This window comes from Gopherus flavomarginatus, chromosome 4, assembly GCF_025201925.1.
Source record: "Gopherus flavomarginatus isolate rGopFla2 chromosome 4, rGopFla2.mat.asm, whole genome shotgun sequence".
Taxonomy (NCBI): domain Eukaryota; kingdom Metazoa; phylum Chordata; order Testudines; family Testudinidae; genus Gopherus; species Gopherus flavomarginatus.
Window position 1 is genome coordinate 32,395,217 of NC_066620.1, and position 18,878 is coordinate 32,414,094.

At 39.8% G+C, this 18,878-nt stretch overlaps 1 protein-coding gene across 15 annotated transcripts in view; it reads right to left on the reverse strand.

Moving 5' to 3' along the window:
* NRXN1 (neurexin 1) overlaps positions 1-18,878 on the reverse strand; it is a 1,267,446-nt gene that overhangs the window by 588,778 nt on the left and 659,790 nt on the right. For all 15 annotated transcript variants that reach the window (XM_050951741.1, XM_050951740.1, XM_050951749.1 and 12 more), the window contains one exon: positions 6,073-6,246. In XM_050951741.1, the coding sequence (XP_050807698.1) occupies positions 6,073-6,246 (174 nt within the window). The remainder of the gene's footprint in view (positions 1-6,072; positions 6,247-18,878) is intronic.

Genomic DNA, 18,878 nt, shown 5'->3' on the forward strand with positions numbered 1-18,878 from the left:
GGGTTCCACATGCGGAATTATTAGTCAAATTGGAAAAGATGGGGATCAATATGAGAATTGAAAGGTGGATAAGGAACTGGTTAAAGGGGAGACGACAACGGGTTGTACTGAAGGGTGAACTGTCAGGCTGGAAGGAGGTTACTAGTGGAGTTCCTCAAAGATCGGTTTTGGGACCAATCTTATTTAACCTTTTTATTACTGACCTTGGCACAAAAAGCGGGAATGTGCTAATAAAGTTTGCGGATGCCACAAAGCTGGGGGGTATTGCTAACACGGAGAAGGACCGGGATATCATACAGGAAGATCTGGATGACCTTGTAAACTGGAGTAATAGTAATAGGATGAAATTTAATAGTGAAAAGTGCAAGGTCATGCACTTAGGGATTAATAATAAGAACTTTAGATATAGATTGGGGATGCATCAGTTGGAAGCAACAGAGGAGGAGAAGGACCTTGGGGTATTGGTAGATCACAGGATGACTATCAGCCGCCAATGTGAAATGGCCATAAAAAAAGCTAATGCGGTTTTAGGATGCATCAGGCGAGGTATTTCCAGCAAAGATAAGGAGGTGTTAGTACCGTTATATAAGGCGCTGGTGAGACCCCACCTGGAATACTGTGTGCAGTTGTGGTCTCCCATTTTTAAGAAGGATGAATTCAAACTGGAACAGGTTCAGAGACGGGCTACTAGGATGATCCAAGGAATGGAAAACCTGTCATATGAAAGGAGACTCAAAAAGCTTGGCTTGTTTAGTCTAGCCAAAAGAAGGCTGAGGGGGGATATGCTTGCTCTTTATAAATATATCAGAGGGATTAATATTAGGGAGGAAGAGGAATTATTTAAGCTTAGTACCAATGTAGATACAAGAACGAATGGGTATAAACTGGACACTAGGAAGTTCAGACTTGAAATTAGACGAAGGTTTCTAACCATCAGAGGAGTGAAGTTCTGGAACAGGCTTCCAAGGGGAGTAGTGGGGGCAAAAGACATATCTGGCTTTAAGATTAAGCTGATAAGTTTATGGAAGGGATAGTATGATGGGAGAGCCTAATTTTGGCAACTGATATTTGATTATCGCCAGATAAGTATGCCCAGTGGTTGGTGATGGGATGTTGGATGGGATGGGATCTTAGTTACTGCAGAGAATTCTTTTCTGAGTGCTGGCTGGTGAGTCTTGCCCACATGCTCATGGTTTAGCTGATTGCCATATTTGGGGTCAGGAGGGAATTTTCCTCCACGGCAGATTGGCAGAGGCCCTGGAGGTTTTTCGCCTTTCCCTGCAGCGTGGGGCATGGGTCACTTGCTGGTGGATTCTCTGCAGCTTGAGGTCTTCAAACCACAATTTGAAGACTTCAATAACTCAGGTATAGGTTAGGGGTTTGTTATAGAAGTGGATGGGTAGGGTTCTGTGGCCTGCTTTGTGCAGGGGGTCGGACTAGATGATCACATTGGTCCCTTCTGACTCTAGAATCTATGAATCTATGAATCTATTAAATGTGAGATTAAAAAAACCCCACCAATAATTGCGAGATTAAAAAAAAATCACAATTAATCGCAGTTTTAATCACACTATTAAACAATAATAGAATATCATTTATTTAACTATTTGTATATGCTTTCCACATTTTCAAATATATTGATTTTATGTACAACACAGAATACAAAGTGTACAGAGCTCACTTTATATTATTATTTTTATTACAAATATTTGCACTGTAAAAAAGATAAATAAAAGAAAGTGTTGTAGTGCAATCTCTTTATCATGAAAATGCAACTTAAAGTGCAGAACTTTTTTTAATAAAACTGCACTAAAAAATAAAACAAGTCCATTCAATCCTGCTTCTTTTCCAGACAATCTCTAAGACAAACAAGTTTATTTACATTTACAGGAGACAATGCTGCCTTTTTCTCATTTACGATGTCACCTGAAAGTGAGAACAGGCAATCATATGAAACTTTTTTAGCTGGTGTTGCAAGGTATTTACATGACAGATATGCTAAACATTCCTATGCCCCTTCATGCTTCAGCTACTATTCCAGAGAACATGCTTCCATGCTGATGACAGTTCTGTTCGACAACGATCCAAGGCAGTGCAGACTAATGCACATCCATTTTCATCATCTGAGTCAGATGCCACCAACAGAAGGTTGATTTTCTCTTTTGGTAGTTCGGGTTCTGTAATATCCGAATCAGAGTCTTGCTCTTTTAAGACTTCTGACAGCATATTCCACACCTCATCCTTCTCAGATTTTGGAAGGCACTTCAGATTGTTAAACCTTGTGCTGAGTGCTGTAGTTATCTTTTGAAATCTCACATTGGTACCTTCTTTAAGTTTTGTCAAATCTGTAGTGAAAACGTTCTTAAACTTAACACCATGTGCTGGATCATCATCCGAGACTGCCATAACACAAAATATATGGCAGAATGTGAGTAAAAACACAGACTAGGAGACATACAATTCTCCCAGGAATTCAGTCATAAATTTAATTAACACTTTATTTTTTAAACGAGCATCTTCAGCATGGAAGCATATCCTCGAGAACAGTGGCTGAAGCATGAAGGGGCATGCAAATGTTTAGCATATCGGTTAGGAAAATACATTGCAATATGAGCTACAAACACGCCATGCAAATGCCTGTTCTCCCTTTCAGATGACATTGTAAATAAGAATCAGGCAGCATTTACAGGAGATAATGCATGTTTGTCTTAGTGATAGGCTGAATAAGAAGTAGGACTGAGTGGACATGTAGGTGCTAAAGTTTTACATTGTTTTGTTTTTGAGTGCAGTTATGTAACAAAAAAATTAAATTTGTAAGTTGCACTTTCATGATAAAGAGCACTACAGTACTTATATAAGGCAAATTGAAAATTACATTTCTCTTGTTTATCTTTTTTACAGTCCAAATATTCATATTAAAATAATAATATAAAATGAGCACTTTGTATTCTGTGTTGTAAGTGAAATCAATATATTTGAAAATGTAGAAAAACATCCAAAATATTTTTAATGAATTTCATTAGATATTCTATTATTTTTTAACAGTGCAATTAACATTATTATTAATCACAGTCAGTCAATTTTTTGAATTGAGTTAATTTGTTTTGAGTTAATCACTTGAGATAACTGCAGTTAATTGACAGCCCTATTAGAAATGCTATTGACAACACATGTTTAGATTGGACTATATTTTATTATCTAGGTATGGATAAGAGCTCACTATTAATACTTATGCGCAGGTAAGTAAACATAGGCTATTCCTGTCTGATTCTCTCATTTCATATGACAATAAACTAGGTTAAATAATCATTGGTGTTTTCATTATTCCAATGACTTCTTTACCAAGGGTTCATCTCTTTTACAGTTTAAGAATGAGTGTGAAGGAATGGTAGGCATGTCAGTCCCAAGATATTAGAGAGACAAGGTGGGGGAGGTAATATGTTTTATTGGACCAACTTCTGTTGGTGATAGAGACAAGCTTTTGAGCCACACAGAGCTCTTCTTTCCTTTCCCAGACCTATAGAAGACCTGTGTGGCTCAAAAGCTTGTCTCCATCACCAACAGAAGTTGGTCCAATAAAACATATTACCTCCCCCACCTTGTCTCTGTGAAGGAATAAAACAGATGGTAATCAAGGTAATCAATGAGTGTTTAGTTGTCTATATGGTAACTCTAGCAAAATCATATTTAGTGTTTTTATTTTCTTACATTCTTTTTCTTATTTTTATTCTTTTAAAATATATTTTTGGCTTGCTGCATTATTTCTAGTACATATTAAATTAAAATTAATATGTATTTTATTCATGGGCTTTTCTGCGTTGCTTATCATTGTTTTTACTGCATCCATCACACAATACTAACACTGTTGCCAAATCTCTCAATATTATAAGGAGTCTCCTGATTTTAAACTGCTTATGATGCTATTAATGGTCCGATCTTACTAGCTTGCTTTTGTCTGGATCTGAAGCCCTTTGTAATCTATGAAGAGACTCCCGTTGACTTTATTTAACTTTGGATCAAGTCCATTAACCAAAACCATTGCTGAAAGTAACTTCCTGCTGATTCCTACGGGAATTCTCCACGAGCATAGGATGGTCCTTTAAGGGAAGTGGGCTCAACCCCACCCATGACTAAATAAGCTGCTTCTCAGGGGATGGGTTTGAGACCAGGAATCTGACAACAGCCTGCAGGTAACCTGGTCCTCAGATAAAAGACCAGCAAGCATCACAGGGAGAAAACTGAGGGGAGTAAGTCGGAGGCCAAGAACTAGGGGAAAGGACCTGGAAGGGAGCTTTCCACACCAGCTTGGTGAGTAAACTGGAGCTCAATTCACAAAAACTTTTAAGGATCTAGAAAATCACTGGGATTCACAAAGCCTGAGTGCAGTGCCCTTGCTCTCTATACAACAAACGGGGAAAGATAGTTGCCTTCAAATGGGATTCCCAAAAGGCAACATGCTAGGAAGCTCCTCACTTAAGAGAACTAATGGGAGATGCCAAACTGTGGGGTATGTGCTAAGTCTCACCCATCTCTCAGAGATAGGTGCTTAAGTCCGAGCTGCAGGCAGGTGTTTCCCTCTACTTGGGAGTCTCAGCTGCAAACCCTCTCTGGGTGCTAGGCAAGTATACTATTTCAGCAAGAAGCTAGAAGAAGAACCTCCCTGATAACTTTGAGGCTAGTGGATAGGATACTAACCTGGTAACCCCCTTTCCATCTGAGTGGGAAAGGGATTTGAACTGAGTTCTGCCATCTCTCAGGTGAGTGCCTCAACAGCTGGGCTAGGAGATAATCTGATGTGGAAAGGGGAACTCTCTCATTCTCTCCTGTTGAAGCTGTTCCACTTTGTATCAATAATTTTAAAAGGTCATCAGAGTAGGGGAATTAGATCCTGGATCTCCCAGGGGAGTGCTTTAACCACCGTGATACAGAGTCATTCTCATGCTTGTTCTCTCTCTCTCTGGCCCAGTGTTGAAGCTATGTCAGTGTGGATAAATAATGAGACTCACTCAGCCAGAGAGAGAAAGAATGAATTAAGCTTAAGCAATTAATGAAAAAAACCAAAACATTTTCTTGATCTGAAATTCATTGAGAGAATATTAACATGGAACACCACGATGCCATTTTTGTAGTTGCTTTTCGAAGCAGAATGGTACTTTAGTGAAAGTAATGTACTGGAAGACACTTGCTAATTTCAGAATGATGTGAATAAAGTGTATGTAGGGACAGAGAATTGATTTAAACTAATATCTAAAAGTGAAAACTATATAGAATGAAGCTACTGGAGGAATTAGTGATTGATCCAAGCCAAACCCTTAAACATGAAAACACTAGTACTACAGACTCCTTGAAATCAAGATCCACATTTTATAGCTGGAGCCCATCTACACTCATAACCAAGATTGTAATCATCCAGGGCAAAATCCTTGTTTTCATATTCAAACAATCTTTTGGGGCCTAATTTGGTCCTAACTTGCTTCCCACACTATTCCACTGGACCCAGTAAAGCTATACAGAATGTGAGACAGAGCACAGTTTGGCCTTATTAACTTCAATGGATAGGAAGATTTACAGCCAAAAAAATCATGATCTAAGCAGGTCGCATAATACAGGGCAGACATTGGAAGACTGCTTATATATTAGCTAATGTCTAAGAACTATATAGAAGCTAATTGTTACTGTTACCATGATTAAATAAAATATGCCACAAACAAACAAAAGACTTGAAAACCAGCTTGTCACTAAACAAGAGCAGAATCTACAGATTCTATTCAATAGGTAAATTAATGTTCTCAGGTTAGTCTGTGCTTTGTTGAGTAGGTATACATTTCTCCCTCGGGGGCATCTACCCTCATTAATAGTGTATAAAAGTTATACTCCAACTGAATATAACTTGTGTACACTTTTACACAAGTAAATGGTACACTACTACACAAAGTAAAATATAAACCCATCATATAGAGAGTACAAATAAACAGGACTCAGCAGGATGGATCTAACACTTGCACAACAAGATATAAGAATACTGCTTTATATTGGAAATACTTATGATGAAACTACTATGATGTTTAGTACCTTCACATCCTCTTTCTATTTGCCCATTGCAAAACAGGGCATCCGAGATCAGATCAGGCAGACGTCCATTTAAGTCAACTGATGCAAGGCAACCTTGAAATCCCTCCTTTGCATGTACCAGTTTTGGTAAGGATTTATACATTTCTTTCGCCACTCCTCCAATATACAAATCACCTGTTAAACAGAAGTAAACATTAGTCATAGAAAAGAGAGCTAGAAGGCCTTTTGGTTTGCTTAAATCTCTCATTCTAAATGACATTTTGTAGGGAGACACCATTACTATGGTGTTCTGAGTGAGAGCTTTGGGATGCTTGAACTTGCTCCAGCTTTGGTCCAAAATAGCCTGATTTGGGTGATATTCCAAGCATGTTGCAAAAGACACATGTGTGACTGGGGATTTTGGAGAGGGTGGAAGGTATGCTTTCAATAATAATGAAGGTGTGGAAAGAAGCTTTTTTGTAGGAGGCTGACTTCCAGAATTCCCAATTGAATAATTTTAATGCTGTGAGGTTTTTACTTAATTTTTTTTTCCAGTACCAGTTGTGTTTTAAGGGTTCCTAGAGTCTTTTACAGCCATCTTTTAAAATGAAAATAAAGAAAACAAACATACATTGCTGGTCTGATGTTACCTTAATGTTATTAGATTTTTAGACTTTCTAATATCTCAATGAAGGATATAATAGGATGCATATTTGTCTGTTTCTTGCAGCTACAAGTACAATACCACGATATTATAAGATTATTATGTATTCTGTGCCATAGGATAAGTAGAATAAGACAGGTCCTTGGTCCCAACAAGCTTATATCCCAGTACTACTCACTGTTTTATAATTAGTTAATAAAACTCTTAGGTACTTACATGACCTCATCACCATAGTATCTGAGCATCTCACAGTGTATAATGTATTTATCCTCATAACACCCTGTGAGGTAGGGAAGTGCCCATTTTACAGATGAAGAACACAGGCCCAGATCCTCAAAAGTACTTAGGCCCCTAACTACAATTAATTTCAATGGGACATAGAAGCCTAAATACCTTTGAGTATCTGTCCTAATGTCACACAGGAAGTCTGTGATAGAACATGGAACTGAACTTGGGTCTCCAGAATCCTAGATTAGTACCTTAACTAACTACTGTACAATACTTCTGTGTCACTCTATGCCTCAGGGGAGCGCCCTGTAACTCATACATTCCTCATCTATATAATCGTGAAATTGCATATAAAGCTTGCCAAGTGCGGTATCACAGGAAAGATTATGATCACCTGAAACCCACTGTTCCATCTAAATATGTATATCATTAATGCATATAAAATAATAAGACTTGTGTTGTATGGTTTTCACTAGAAAAAACACTGTGTGCTTGGGAAGCGCCCACATACCAGCTCTCCAGAGACAACAAAGGAAGTAACCAATGCCAAGGTGAGTGGTAAACAGACATCACCAGCTACCAGAGTAGTTGCAATTCAATGACTCACTCATGGGAGACACATCGGGGATATTTCTTTACCTTGGACTCAGCAAAGCCAGACATACATGAAATTGTGTTCTCCAAGCACATGGACTAAGAGTATAAAAAAGAACAGAGTGGCCCCATGCTTGTCTTTTTCTCCTCTCCTCACCTACTCTGCAAGCAACAAGAATGCTCAGAAGACTGAAGACTCCAACACTAGAGACTGGCCCAGGTTTCAAGGATGAAATCTGTGTATTATGAACTGTAATATCCACCGGGGTGAGAAAACAGCTTGATCTAAATACTAAATGCCTAGTGTCTTACAGGTTTAGGATTTAGATTGTGTGCTTATTTTGTTTTCTTTGGTAACTATCTCTGGCCTTTTGCCTATCACTTATAATCACTTAAAATCTATCTTTTGTAATCAATAGACTTGTTTATCTTTACCAGTGAGTCAAAAAAAATATGGATTGGATGAATGGGCTATAAGGTGGATAGAAAGCTGGCTGGATTGTCGGGCTCAGTGGGTAGTGATCAATGGCTCAATGTCTAGTTGGCAGCTGGTATCAAGTGGCTTGCCCAGATGTTGGTCCTGGGGCTGATTTTGTTCAATATTTTTATTAATGATCTGGACGATGGGATGAATTTCACCTTCAGCAAGTTCACTGATGATACTAAGCTGGGGAAAGAGGTAAATATGCTGGAGGGTAAGAATAGGATCCAGAATGACCTAGACAAATTGGAGGATTGCCCCAAAAGAAATTTGATGAGGTTCAACAAGGACAAGTGCAGAGTCCTGCACTTAGTAAGGAAGGATCCCATGCACCAATACAGGCTGGGGACTGACTAGCTAAGCAGCAGTTCTGCAGAAAAGGACCTGGGGATTACAGTGGACAAGAAGCTGGATATAAATCAGCAGTGTGCCCTTGTTGCCAAGAAGGTCAATGGCATATTGGGCTGTATTAGTAGAAGCACTGACAGCAGATCGAGGGAAGTGATTATTCCCCTCTCTTTGGCACTAGTGAAGCCACACCTGGAGTATTGCGTCCAGTTTTGGTCCCCACATAACAGAAGGGATGTGGACAAATTGGAAAGAGTCCAGTGGAGGACAACAAAAATGATTAGGGGGCTGGAGCACATGACTTACAAGGAGAGGCTGACGGAACTGGGGTTATTTAGTCTGCAGAAGAGAAGAGTGAGGGGGATTTGATAACAGCCTTCAGCTACCTGAATGTGGAGTCCAATAAGGATGGAGCTCAGCTGTTCTCAGTGGTGGCAGAAGACAGAACAAGAAGCAATCATCTCAAGTTGCAGTGAGGGAGGTCTAGGTTGGATATTAGGAAACACTATTTCACTAGGAGAGTGATGAAGCACTGGAATGTGTTACCTAGGGACGTGGTGGAATCTCCATTCTTAGAGGTTTTTAAGGTCTGACTTGACAAAGCCCCGGCTGGGATGATTTCATTGGTGTTGGTCTTGCTTTGAGTAGGGGATTGGACTAGATGACCTCCTGAGGTCTCTTCCAACCCTAATATACTATGATTCTATGAGTTTGCCTGAAAAGCTTGGTAAATCTGCTCAGGTTTACAAAGGCTGGTGTATATTCACTTTCCATTGATGAAGTGGTGAACCAGTTAATAAACTTGCATTGCTCAAGAAAGGGACTTGAGCAGTGCAAGATGGTATTTTCCTGATGTACAAAGTTGGGAGCTGGAGGGATTTGGCTGGCGCCTTTCTTTCTGTGATTCATGAGTCGCTCTGGGAGCATTCACACTTCAGAATGTACAAGTAGAAGTATGAAAGGGCATAAAAATGGTTAGAATATGTTGCATGAAAATACCTTTAATGTTGGCTACAACAGTGCCATGTGATCACCTGTTCTCAGTTTCAGGTGACATTGTAAATAAAAAGCAGGCAGCATTATCTCCCATAAATGTAAACTAACTTGTCTGTCTTAGCGATAGGCTGACCAAGAATTATGACTGAGTGGACTTGTCGACTCTAAAGTTTTACATTGTTTTGTTTTTTAGCGCAGCTATGTAACAAAAAAGTTCTACATTTGTAAGTTGCATTTTCACAATAAAGAGATTGCACTATCGTACTTGTATGAGGTGAATCGAAAAACACTATTTTTTTGTTTATCTTTTTCACAGTGCAAATATTTGTAATAAAAAGAATAATATAAAGTGAACACTGTATACTTTATATTCTGTGTTGTAATTGAAATCAATATATTTGAAAATATAGAAAAACATCCAAAATATTTATAAAATTAAATGTGTATTCTATTATGGTTTAACAGTGTGATTAAAACTGTGATTTATCACAACTATTTTTTTAAAAATCTAGTTAATTTGTTTTGTGTTAATCGCTTGAGTTAACTGTGATTAACACAACCCCCCACAAAGATAGAATCAGAGGCCTCAATTACCTCCTATATCTGGGCTCCACTTGGGTTAAGGAAAGGGGTAACTTGCTGTGCTGGCCTGGTTCTTGCATCAGTTAATCACGGGAAGGACCATATACCAGTAGAAGTTTGTTGTAGCAGATACACATTTTACCAGGATCCTTTTCCTGTCCTGCCATTCTCCTTACACTGGCGTTGAGGGTAGTATGTCTAGCACAGGAACTGCGCCAACAGGTTTACACCACCAGAGAGTTCCTCTCCACAAGGGAAATTCTCCACTACCCAATTATGGCCAAACTTCTGAACATCACAAAGTGCAAAGACCATACTGGAGATTCTGGCCTTAAGTATATGACCAGGTTTGAAAAGAAGCTAGATAATTTATGACTATTTCAGAACCAACCAACCAAATAACATAACACTATGTGCTAGTGAAAGGTGTTGCATTTCAGAGACCTTATAAGAATACCACAGTATTATACACACTGAATACCCCTGTATTACTAGTGTAAGATATAGTGGTTTTGACCAGGGCCGGCTCTAGCCACCTCGCTGCCCCAAGCATGGCGACACATTATGGGAGGCGCTCTGCCGCTCGCTGGTCCCGCGGCTCTGGTGGACGTCCCGCAGGCGTGCCTGCGGATGCTCCACTGGAGCCGCAGGACCAGCAGACCCTCCGCAGGGACACCTGCGAGTGGTCCACTGGAGCCGCCTGCCGCCCTCCCGGCAACCGGCAGAGCGCCCCCCAAGGCATGCCGCCCCAAGCACACGCTTGGCGCGCTGGGGCCTGGAGCCGGCCCTGGTTTTGACCACAGCTGAAGGACACTGTAGTGCTTCTTTATATGGGAGTCTTTGAGACCTGAAATCCTATATCCTATACAAAAGGTTCTAGTGAATGCTTCAGCAAAGTGTCTTGGCCCTTACATGGAAGGATGACATATAGGGCTGGGAATAGTTCAGTTTCGATTCCCATCTAATTTTGGTCTCTGCTGAGACTGACAGCAAGGTAGCCAATTAACGCCAGTAACAGTGATTGTTAGATTGTCTATAGGGAATTGGACTGAGACCAACAATTCATTTCCCAAAGATCACCAAATGTCTTTCAGACACTAACAATTTTAGTCACTATGGACCAGCCTGTCAACCTGAATTGGAATGAATAAGTGAGCTAGAGATTAAGTACTTTGTATCATATTACTACTCCTTTGAGTCATCCAGTCCTATTCACATTAGCAATATCTATAGCAATGTATACTAAGAAAAGAAGCATTAAATCTAATGCTTCAGGACATAAGCTTGTTGCCTGCTGGGGTTCAAGAAGAAATTCTCTCCCCATCTCAAATGGCTAGGTGATTTGAAGAGTCAACACTGCTTTCCTCTGGAGCATTAACTGTTGTCAACTCTTGAAGGTAGGGCATCAAATAGAATAGAATAGTGGTCTGATCTGATATAGCAATTCCTAAATTCCCACAAATAGGGAGTAATTATTTCCTTAGTAGGACTGGAATTGGTACATTTCAGTCCATTGCACTGGAAATAAGGCAAACAATAAAAATGTTCGTTCTTTTTCTCATGTGAAATACATTGAAAATTAAACCCTAAGAGTTTTTCTGAAGTACCGATCTGCCAATTGTTGTCTAACATATATATAATGTCTCTGAATTTATTATGGTAGACTTGAAAGTGGGAAGTTTCAGAAAGGTAAAAGAAAGTCAACAAAATACCAGAGCTATAGCACAAAGATTAATTTTATCCTCTTTCATTTCACATTCTTCTCCATGCTACTATAAAACCTACAGAAGTTTACATTGTCTAAGCAGAACCTTCCAGTTTCTTTTGATTCATTGAAAGCTTTACAGATATTGATTCCATATGATGATATCCCAATAATGCCTAGACCTGTTTCTGAAGCAAGGCAGTCCACTGTCACATGAAATCATGTATTCAAGGGCCAATTATGGTGAATAACTATTACAATGCAAGGTCATAGCAGCAGTATAAGAAGAGAAGCTCAGATTTATCCTGTAAATATGTGTTGGAAGTCATCAGCAAGATGCTCCCTCAGTTAACCATAAGACCCACAGAAACATGAATATATGTAGAATGATGTGTACTTTTCTGGTGAAATGGTTTATGGTTTAATTACAGCTTCATAGCCATGACTATTCTTCTAAAAAGATTAGGATCACCATAGTAGCATACAATGTGTTTTGTAAAATATGCCATAGTTAGCATTGTAAAAGCTGTCATACTTATCAAACAGCTTACATTGCTCATCGGTAACTTCCTGCATAAACAGGAACATTGGAAATATGTTTGTGATGACATGAAAAAAAAATCTGTGGCAACCACAGGCAACTCTTTCCAGGCACAGTAAATATCCTAAGTTGCAAAAGGAGGACAATTTATCAGCTGAAGCAGTAGGTTTCAAATCACTGAACATTATTTCCTATAATGCTTGAGAAACTCTCAGAACAGCAGAAAGCTATGCTCAGCTACTTAAAGCACAAGACAAACAAACAAAACAAATAAAAACCAGTTGCTAGAAAGAATCCAGTCCATTGAACTTGATAGCCAGTGATGAGTTCATAAACCAGGCACTACCACAGATACAATGAATTTGAAGAAAAATGTGACCTCTGCTTTAGCACTAGAATATGAAAGTCTGCAAACCCCACAAAAAACAGAATCAAATGCCCGAGGTGGTACTATTAGTTAAGCTACATTGATGTGATTTCAAAAAATAATCATGTTAAATTACTTAGCACAAAATACTGAGTGATAATATTATTTCTACACTGCTTTTTAAAAAAAAAATAGCATGCACAGGGCTTCATGGATGAGCCTCAGAAAGCAAGAAGTAGAGCTGATTTAGATATTTTATGTTAACATTGGGGTGACCAAAGAGCAAATGTGAAAAATCGGGATGGGGAGGAGTAATAGGAGTCAATATAAAAAAACCCCAAAATTGGGACTGTCCCTATAAAATTGGGACATCTGGTCACCCTAGTTGACATTTATTTTATTTGCCATTAAAAATGGAGGAAGAGGTAATTTTTTGTGTGCTGACCAGTTGGAGAGTTTGTTTGGAAAATTTTCTTCAAACATTGCTTTGTTTGAAAAATATTAACTTTTTTACCATTAAAAACCCTTGAAAATATTAATAACAAATAAAACCAGGATATTTTGCCCATCTCTAGTTAGAAGGCTACCTAAAGATGAGAGACTTAGACAAACAGCTTTTGTTGAAAATTCAGGCTCAAATTCTTATTCAAACAAGCTTACTCATTGTATTCCAATTATTGCCTGTATATTGTTGCATCGGTAATAGTGGAGCTGTTTGGGAATATTTCCGCTACATATTTTTTTCTGTGGAAAATGCAGTTTCTGTTAAATCAAAATTTCCCATTGGATGTAAATTTTAAGTTTGGACCAGCTCTACTTTAAACCATATGCTTGCTATATTTGGTAATATTTACATATTTCTGTTCTGTTCTCAAAAGTAAAAAAGGATATAAAATATATACTTTTTAAAAATATTGACTGAACTTTTTCCAAACATCAAGACATATTTGGTTTAGGTTTCTGTTCTAGTTCTGGATGAGGGCTATGGTTCATCTTTATTTTATCTCAACTTGTTTTCCTAGTTCACTTTTCACTATATTAACTAGGCAAAAAATATTTCTCTTCCCTGACAAAACTGATGGAAAATAAAAGTAAAATATTTACTAAGGATAGAGCTGGTAAAAAAAAAAAAGATTGTTTTCAGGAATTTTTGGATTTTTAATTCCCTGATTCATTTTCATTAAAACAACATGTGATAAAAAAAATTCTCAGAAAACAAAACCTGAAGGCTTTTATGGCCTTTGGGATTTTGCACCCATCCCGTCTTTTCTGCTGTCAAAAAGGGGAAGAAGATGTGGAGAAAGGGAAAGAAAAGGGGAAATAAAATTTTCCAGGAATGTGTTATTTTTGGTTTTCTATGGAAGAAACATTTTTAAAAGAAATTGCTTTTTTTCTTTAGAAAATAGGCCACTTGCTGTCAAAAATAGTTGAGATGGGTAATTTGGACTAGCTCTGTGGGTTAGATTTTGACTCAAGATGACATGCTCAGACACAGTCAGAAGGGAAACGTATAACTCCCCTCATGCCCACATATGGCCACTGAAGCTTCAGCTTGAGCACAAAAGAATAAGGGGCACTGTATGTTCACTTTCACCCCAGCCCCTCCCCCTTCTCTCCCCAAACACACTAAACAAGAGCAAATGGGTAGGAAAGCTTTTGATATGGTCTCCCACAATATTGTTGCCAGCAAGTCAAAGAAGCATGGATTGGATGAATGGCCTATAAGGTGGCTAGAAAACTAGCTAGATCGTTGGGTTCAATGGGTAGCAATCAATGGCTTGATGTCTAGCTGGCAGCTGGTAACAAGAGGAATGCCCCAGGGGTCGGTCCTGGTGCTGGTTTTGTTCAACATCTTTATTAATGATCTGGAAGATGGGATGGATTGTACCCTCAGCAAGTTTGCAGATGACACTAAACTGAGGAGAGAGAGAGATATGCTAGAGGGTGGGGATAGGGTTCAGAGTGACCTAAACAAATTAGAGGATTGGGCCAAAAGAAACCTGATGAGATTCAACAAGTACAAGTGGAGTCCTGTACTTAGGATAGAAGAATCTCATAAACCACTACAGGCTGGGGACCCACTGTCTAAGTGGCATTTCTGCAGAAAAGGACCTGGGAATTACAGCGGATGAGAAGCTGTCTTATTAGTCAGCAGTGTGCCCTTGTTGCCAAGAAAGCTAACAGCATATTGGGCTACATTAGTAGGAGCACGGCCAGCAGATCAAGGGAAGTGATTATTCCCTTCTATTCAGCACTGGTGAAGCCACATCTGGAGTATTGCATCTAGTTTTGGGCCCCCTACTACAGAAAGGATGTGGGACAAATTGGAGAGAGCCCAGCAGAGGGCAACAAAAATGATCAGGGGGCTGGGGCACATCACTTACCAGGAGAGGCTGAGGAAATTTAGTCTACAGAAGAGAAGAGTGAAGGGGGATTTGCCTTCAACTACCTGAAGGGGGGTTCCAAAGAGGATGTAGCTCCACTGTTCTCAGTGGTGGCAGATAACAGAACAAGAAGCAATCATCTCAAGTTGCAGTGGGGGAGGTCTAGGTTGGATATTAGGAAATACTATTTCACTGGGAGGGCGATGAAGCACTGGAATGTGTTACCTAGGGAGGTGGTGGAATCTCCATCCTTAGAGGTTTTTAAGACCTGGCTTGACAAAGCCCTGGTTGGGATGATTTAGTTGGGGATGGTCCTTCTTTGAGCAGGGGGTTGGACTAGATGATCTCCTGAGGTCTCTTTGACCCTAATCTTCTATGATTGTATGAAGGAGAAGGGAAAATCTTGCTTCTCCCCTCAGTGCTCTAGGGGCCAGGAGAACTGACAATTCATTATATAAGATCCAGGAGCTGTAATTTGTTGATGTTATGCTCTTGTAGTGGCACAATGAAGTCTCACTCTCTACTAGAAGTTGTATTATTTGGATATAATCTAGCCCTAAATGTTTGAAAAAAAAAGCATTTTTGTTGTTGTTTCTTTGTGACTTGTTTCTTCATGACTTGTTCATATTTTCCACTGAAAAAGAGAGAGAGCCATTTTCATAGCCTCGTCCCCCCATCCCCTTTATTTTCCATGAGGGCTTCAGTTCCACATTCACAAGTGGCAATTAGATTCTCTACATTATTCAATCCATCAGAAAATGAAATCAAGTATATGCAGTAAACACCACTGGGGGTTACAGGATGAGTAAATCAGAGGAGAATTTAGCCCTGTGTCTACTGAAAGAGATTAGCAGGATCAGCAGAGCATGCTCCAAACTCTCTTACACCTGCTTTTCTCTTGCTTACAATGAATTGTAAACTCTCTACACAAGACATTCATGCTAAATATCTCTGGCTACATATGATCACCTACTATGGGCCTTCCTCCTGCATGCTCCCCATACACATAACTTCCATGGACTTCAATGGGAGTTACATGATCTGAGCACTTGGAGGAACTGGCTCTAAATTTGTGTCTGTTTATTTGCCTGCACATTGTCTATGTGAACTACTGCCCTCAATGGAAGGAATGACTTATCTCTTCAATGATAAAAGATCTGGACACCTTCTACTGGCTGCAGCCTACCCAAAGTAAACCCTATTATTACTACAAATGTTAGAGTCCTTCATGGGTTGCCTATAATTAACCAACTTCATTTCCATTTATTTTCTTTCTTTTTTTAACATCTGGAAAACAAACACATTCACAAAAGAGAGACATTATTTCTTAAGTTACAAAGTTAATCACCATAATTTTCCTGAAGCAAAAGGTTTCTCTCTTTTTTTTTTCCGGAATTTGTTTTCCTCCTAGAGTTATTTTGATTTTTTCACCTGTACTCCTGTACTGTCTTCAAATTCATCTTGACATTTTTAATTTAAAAAAAAAGAATTCAAACTAACATCCTGGAAAGGACATATAAGGACAGAGAAGTAGCAAAGTAAGAAAAGAAGGAGGCAAAGGGTAGAAAAAAAGGGGATTCCTTTTGTGTTACCCAGGCATGCTTGGAGGAAGAGGTCCACAAGCAGGGGAACATATTCCTCAACCTCATAATTCCCCTTTTCCATTTCTATTATAAAAATCAATATTCAAGAGGCATCTCATTCCTGGTTCATCAGCATGATCATTTCCATGTCTTTTTTGAATCCTCTGATTCAGTACAATAAATAGGTACCAGTATTTCTAGAGGACATGTATATTACAAGCTGCAGAGGAAAGCAGTAAAGGAAAAAGAGTAAAGGAAGACATTGCCAGTAGTACAGGTGGTGTTAAGAGTAATGTTGCAGGGTCAGGGATACCACAATGATGGCAAAGAAAACCTCCTTTAGGGCCAAATCTAATTCTCACTGAAGTCAATGAAAGTTTTTCCACTGATTTTATTTGTAGTTGACTAGAGCCTTTGGTGCATATACTGAGACGAGAGTTAAGATTTACTGCTTAATAAATCAATCAAGCTTCTGAGTTTATTTTTTAAATTATTTGTATCAAACTGCTATGGAAAAAATGATACATAACCACTACATCACATAAGTGATACAGAAACAAATGTTGCTAATGTTCACCTAGTAAACAACTTACACACAATTCCCCCTTCCCATCCCTCGTCCTCCACCCATGATCTTTTTAATTTGCTGCACTTGTTCAGCGTTGAAACCAAAAGAGTTGCGAAGGCTGAACCAATGAAATTTAAAATAAAACTTTGGGACAGAGTGGCCCACATCCCTTTTTAGTGATTTTAGTAAATGATTCTAGCATTCTCTCAATGACACATCCATCGCTTCTCCCCTGTGAATCAGTCATCAGCCAAGACCTTCTATATCACGTGCTCTTGAGGGCAAAGGCTATTTGTTGATTTTTATGAACATCATTGTCTTCCAATTACTTGTAGAGAGAGAATTCCTGTAGTCATTGCCTCATAAAAGTGCCAGTAGCATATAAAATGTGATCAGAGTAGACAGAGCAGATATTTGAGGGCAGGTAGCTAAGATATTGTATTGCAACTTTACTCACTGCTGGCAATACCTTTTTCTTATTGTGCCAAGGAAAGCCTCATTATTTTGGGTGAATAATATTGTTCGTTCAGATGTGGTTCCAACTATAGAGAAACAGGCAATGAAGATTCAACAGGAACCACAGCTTGTGTCTTCATTAGACCAAAATAAAGAAGTCGTTCCTGGAGCATTTTTGGATGGTGTTGCATAGGACTCAGAGACAGTGATGGATATATCTGTGAACATCTTTCCTTTCATCCTTTTTTGTGCTCTTGATTTTCAACTATATTCCCAGCCATTGTTTTGATTTCCTCCCTCATTAGAGAGGAAATTTCTCTTTCTTGTTTCCAGTGTCACTCTGTCCAAAATTATTGCTGCAGTTATTGAAGAGAATGTTGTGAGACTGCATTATTTTGGCTTTACTCTTCCAGAAAGACACAACTAGGCATGGATTTAGACTGGGGGAATCTGAAGGCATGACACACATACTTCTCTGATTCCTTGATGTGCAATATGAAAATACAATGGCATGTCTCCGAGTCTTTCATGTGCCATGGTGTTGGGCATGCTTTTCACACAGTGCACTGCTGTAGTGCATCAAGTGTTTCGAAATAATCAAGCCTATTACACTTGACATTTCTTTCCACCAAGCAATCAAAATGAGAAAAGCAGATCAAGGGCATTGGGATGCACTGCAGGAAAAGTCCAGTCTCCAAAAAATGGAATGTTCACCAGGCTTTCCACAAAACCCAATAAAACATAGATCAGCGGTCTGCAACCTATGGCACGCGAGCTGATTTTTAATGGCATGCTGGAGCCTGCTGGGACTTCAGCATGCCATTAAAAATCCTGCCCAGCCCAGCTCGCTCTCCTCTGCCCTCCACTCCCCCCGTGGGGGCAGGGACCAGAAACATAGCCGTGTGCATGAGGTGGGCAAATGGCCCCACTCTCCCGGCACGGTAAGCCGTGGGGTCCGCGCTTCTGGGCCGCCTCATCCCCATCCCCACCTGGAGCACCAAACAGGAGCTCCTGCACCTCTCCCCCACATTCCCTCGCATCAAATGGGAGCTGCTCAGGTAAGTGCCCCACATCCGAGCCTCCTGCCCCAACCCTGAGTCCCCTCCCTCATTTTAGCTCCTGGCCCGACCCTTCACCCCTGACCCTGTGCTCAGTGCCCTCCCACCCTCAGCTCAGTGCAGAGAGAGGAAGAGAATGGGCCAGAAACAGGAAGAAGGTAGGTACCCACTGTACGTGGGGAGGGTCAGGACCCCAGACTGGCAGCGGGCTGAGCGGTCCGGCAGCTGGGATCCCGGCTGACAGGAGCCGGGGGATGGAACCCCTGAGCGGC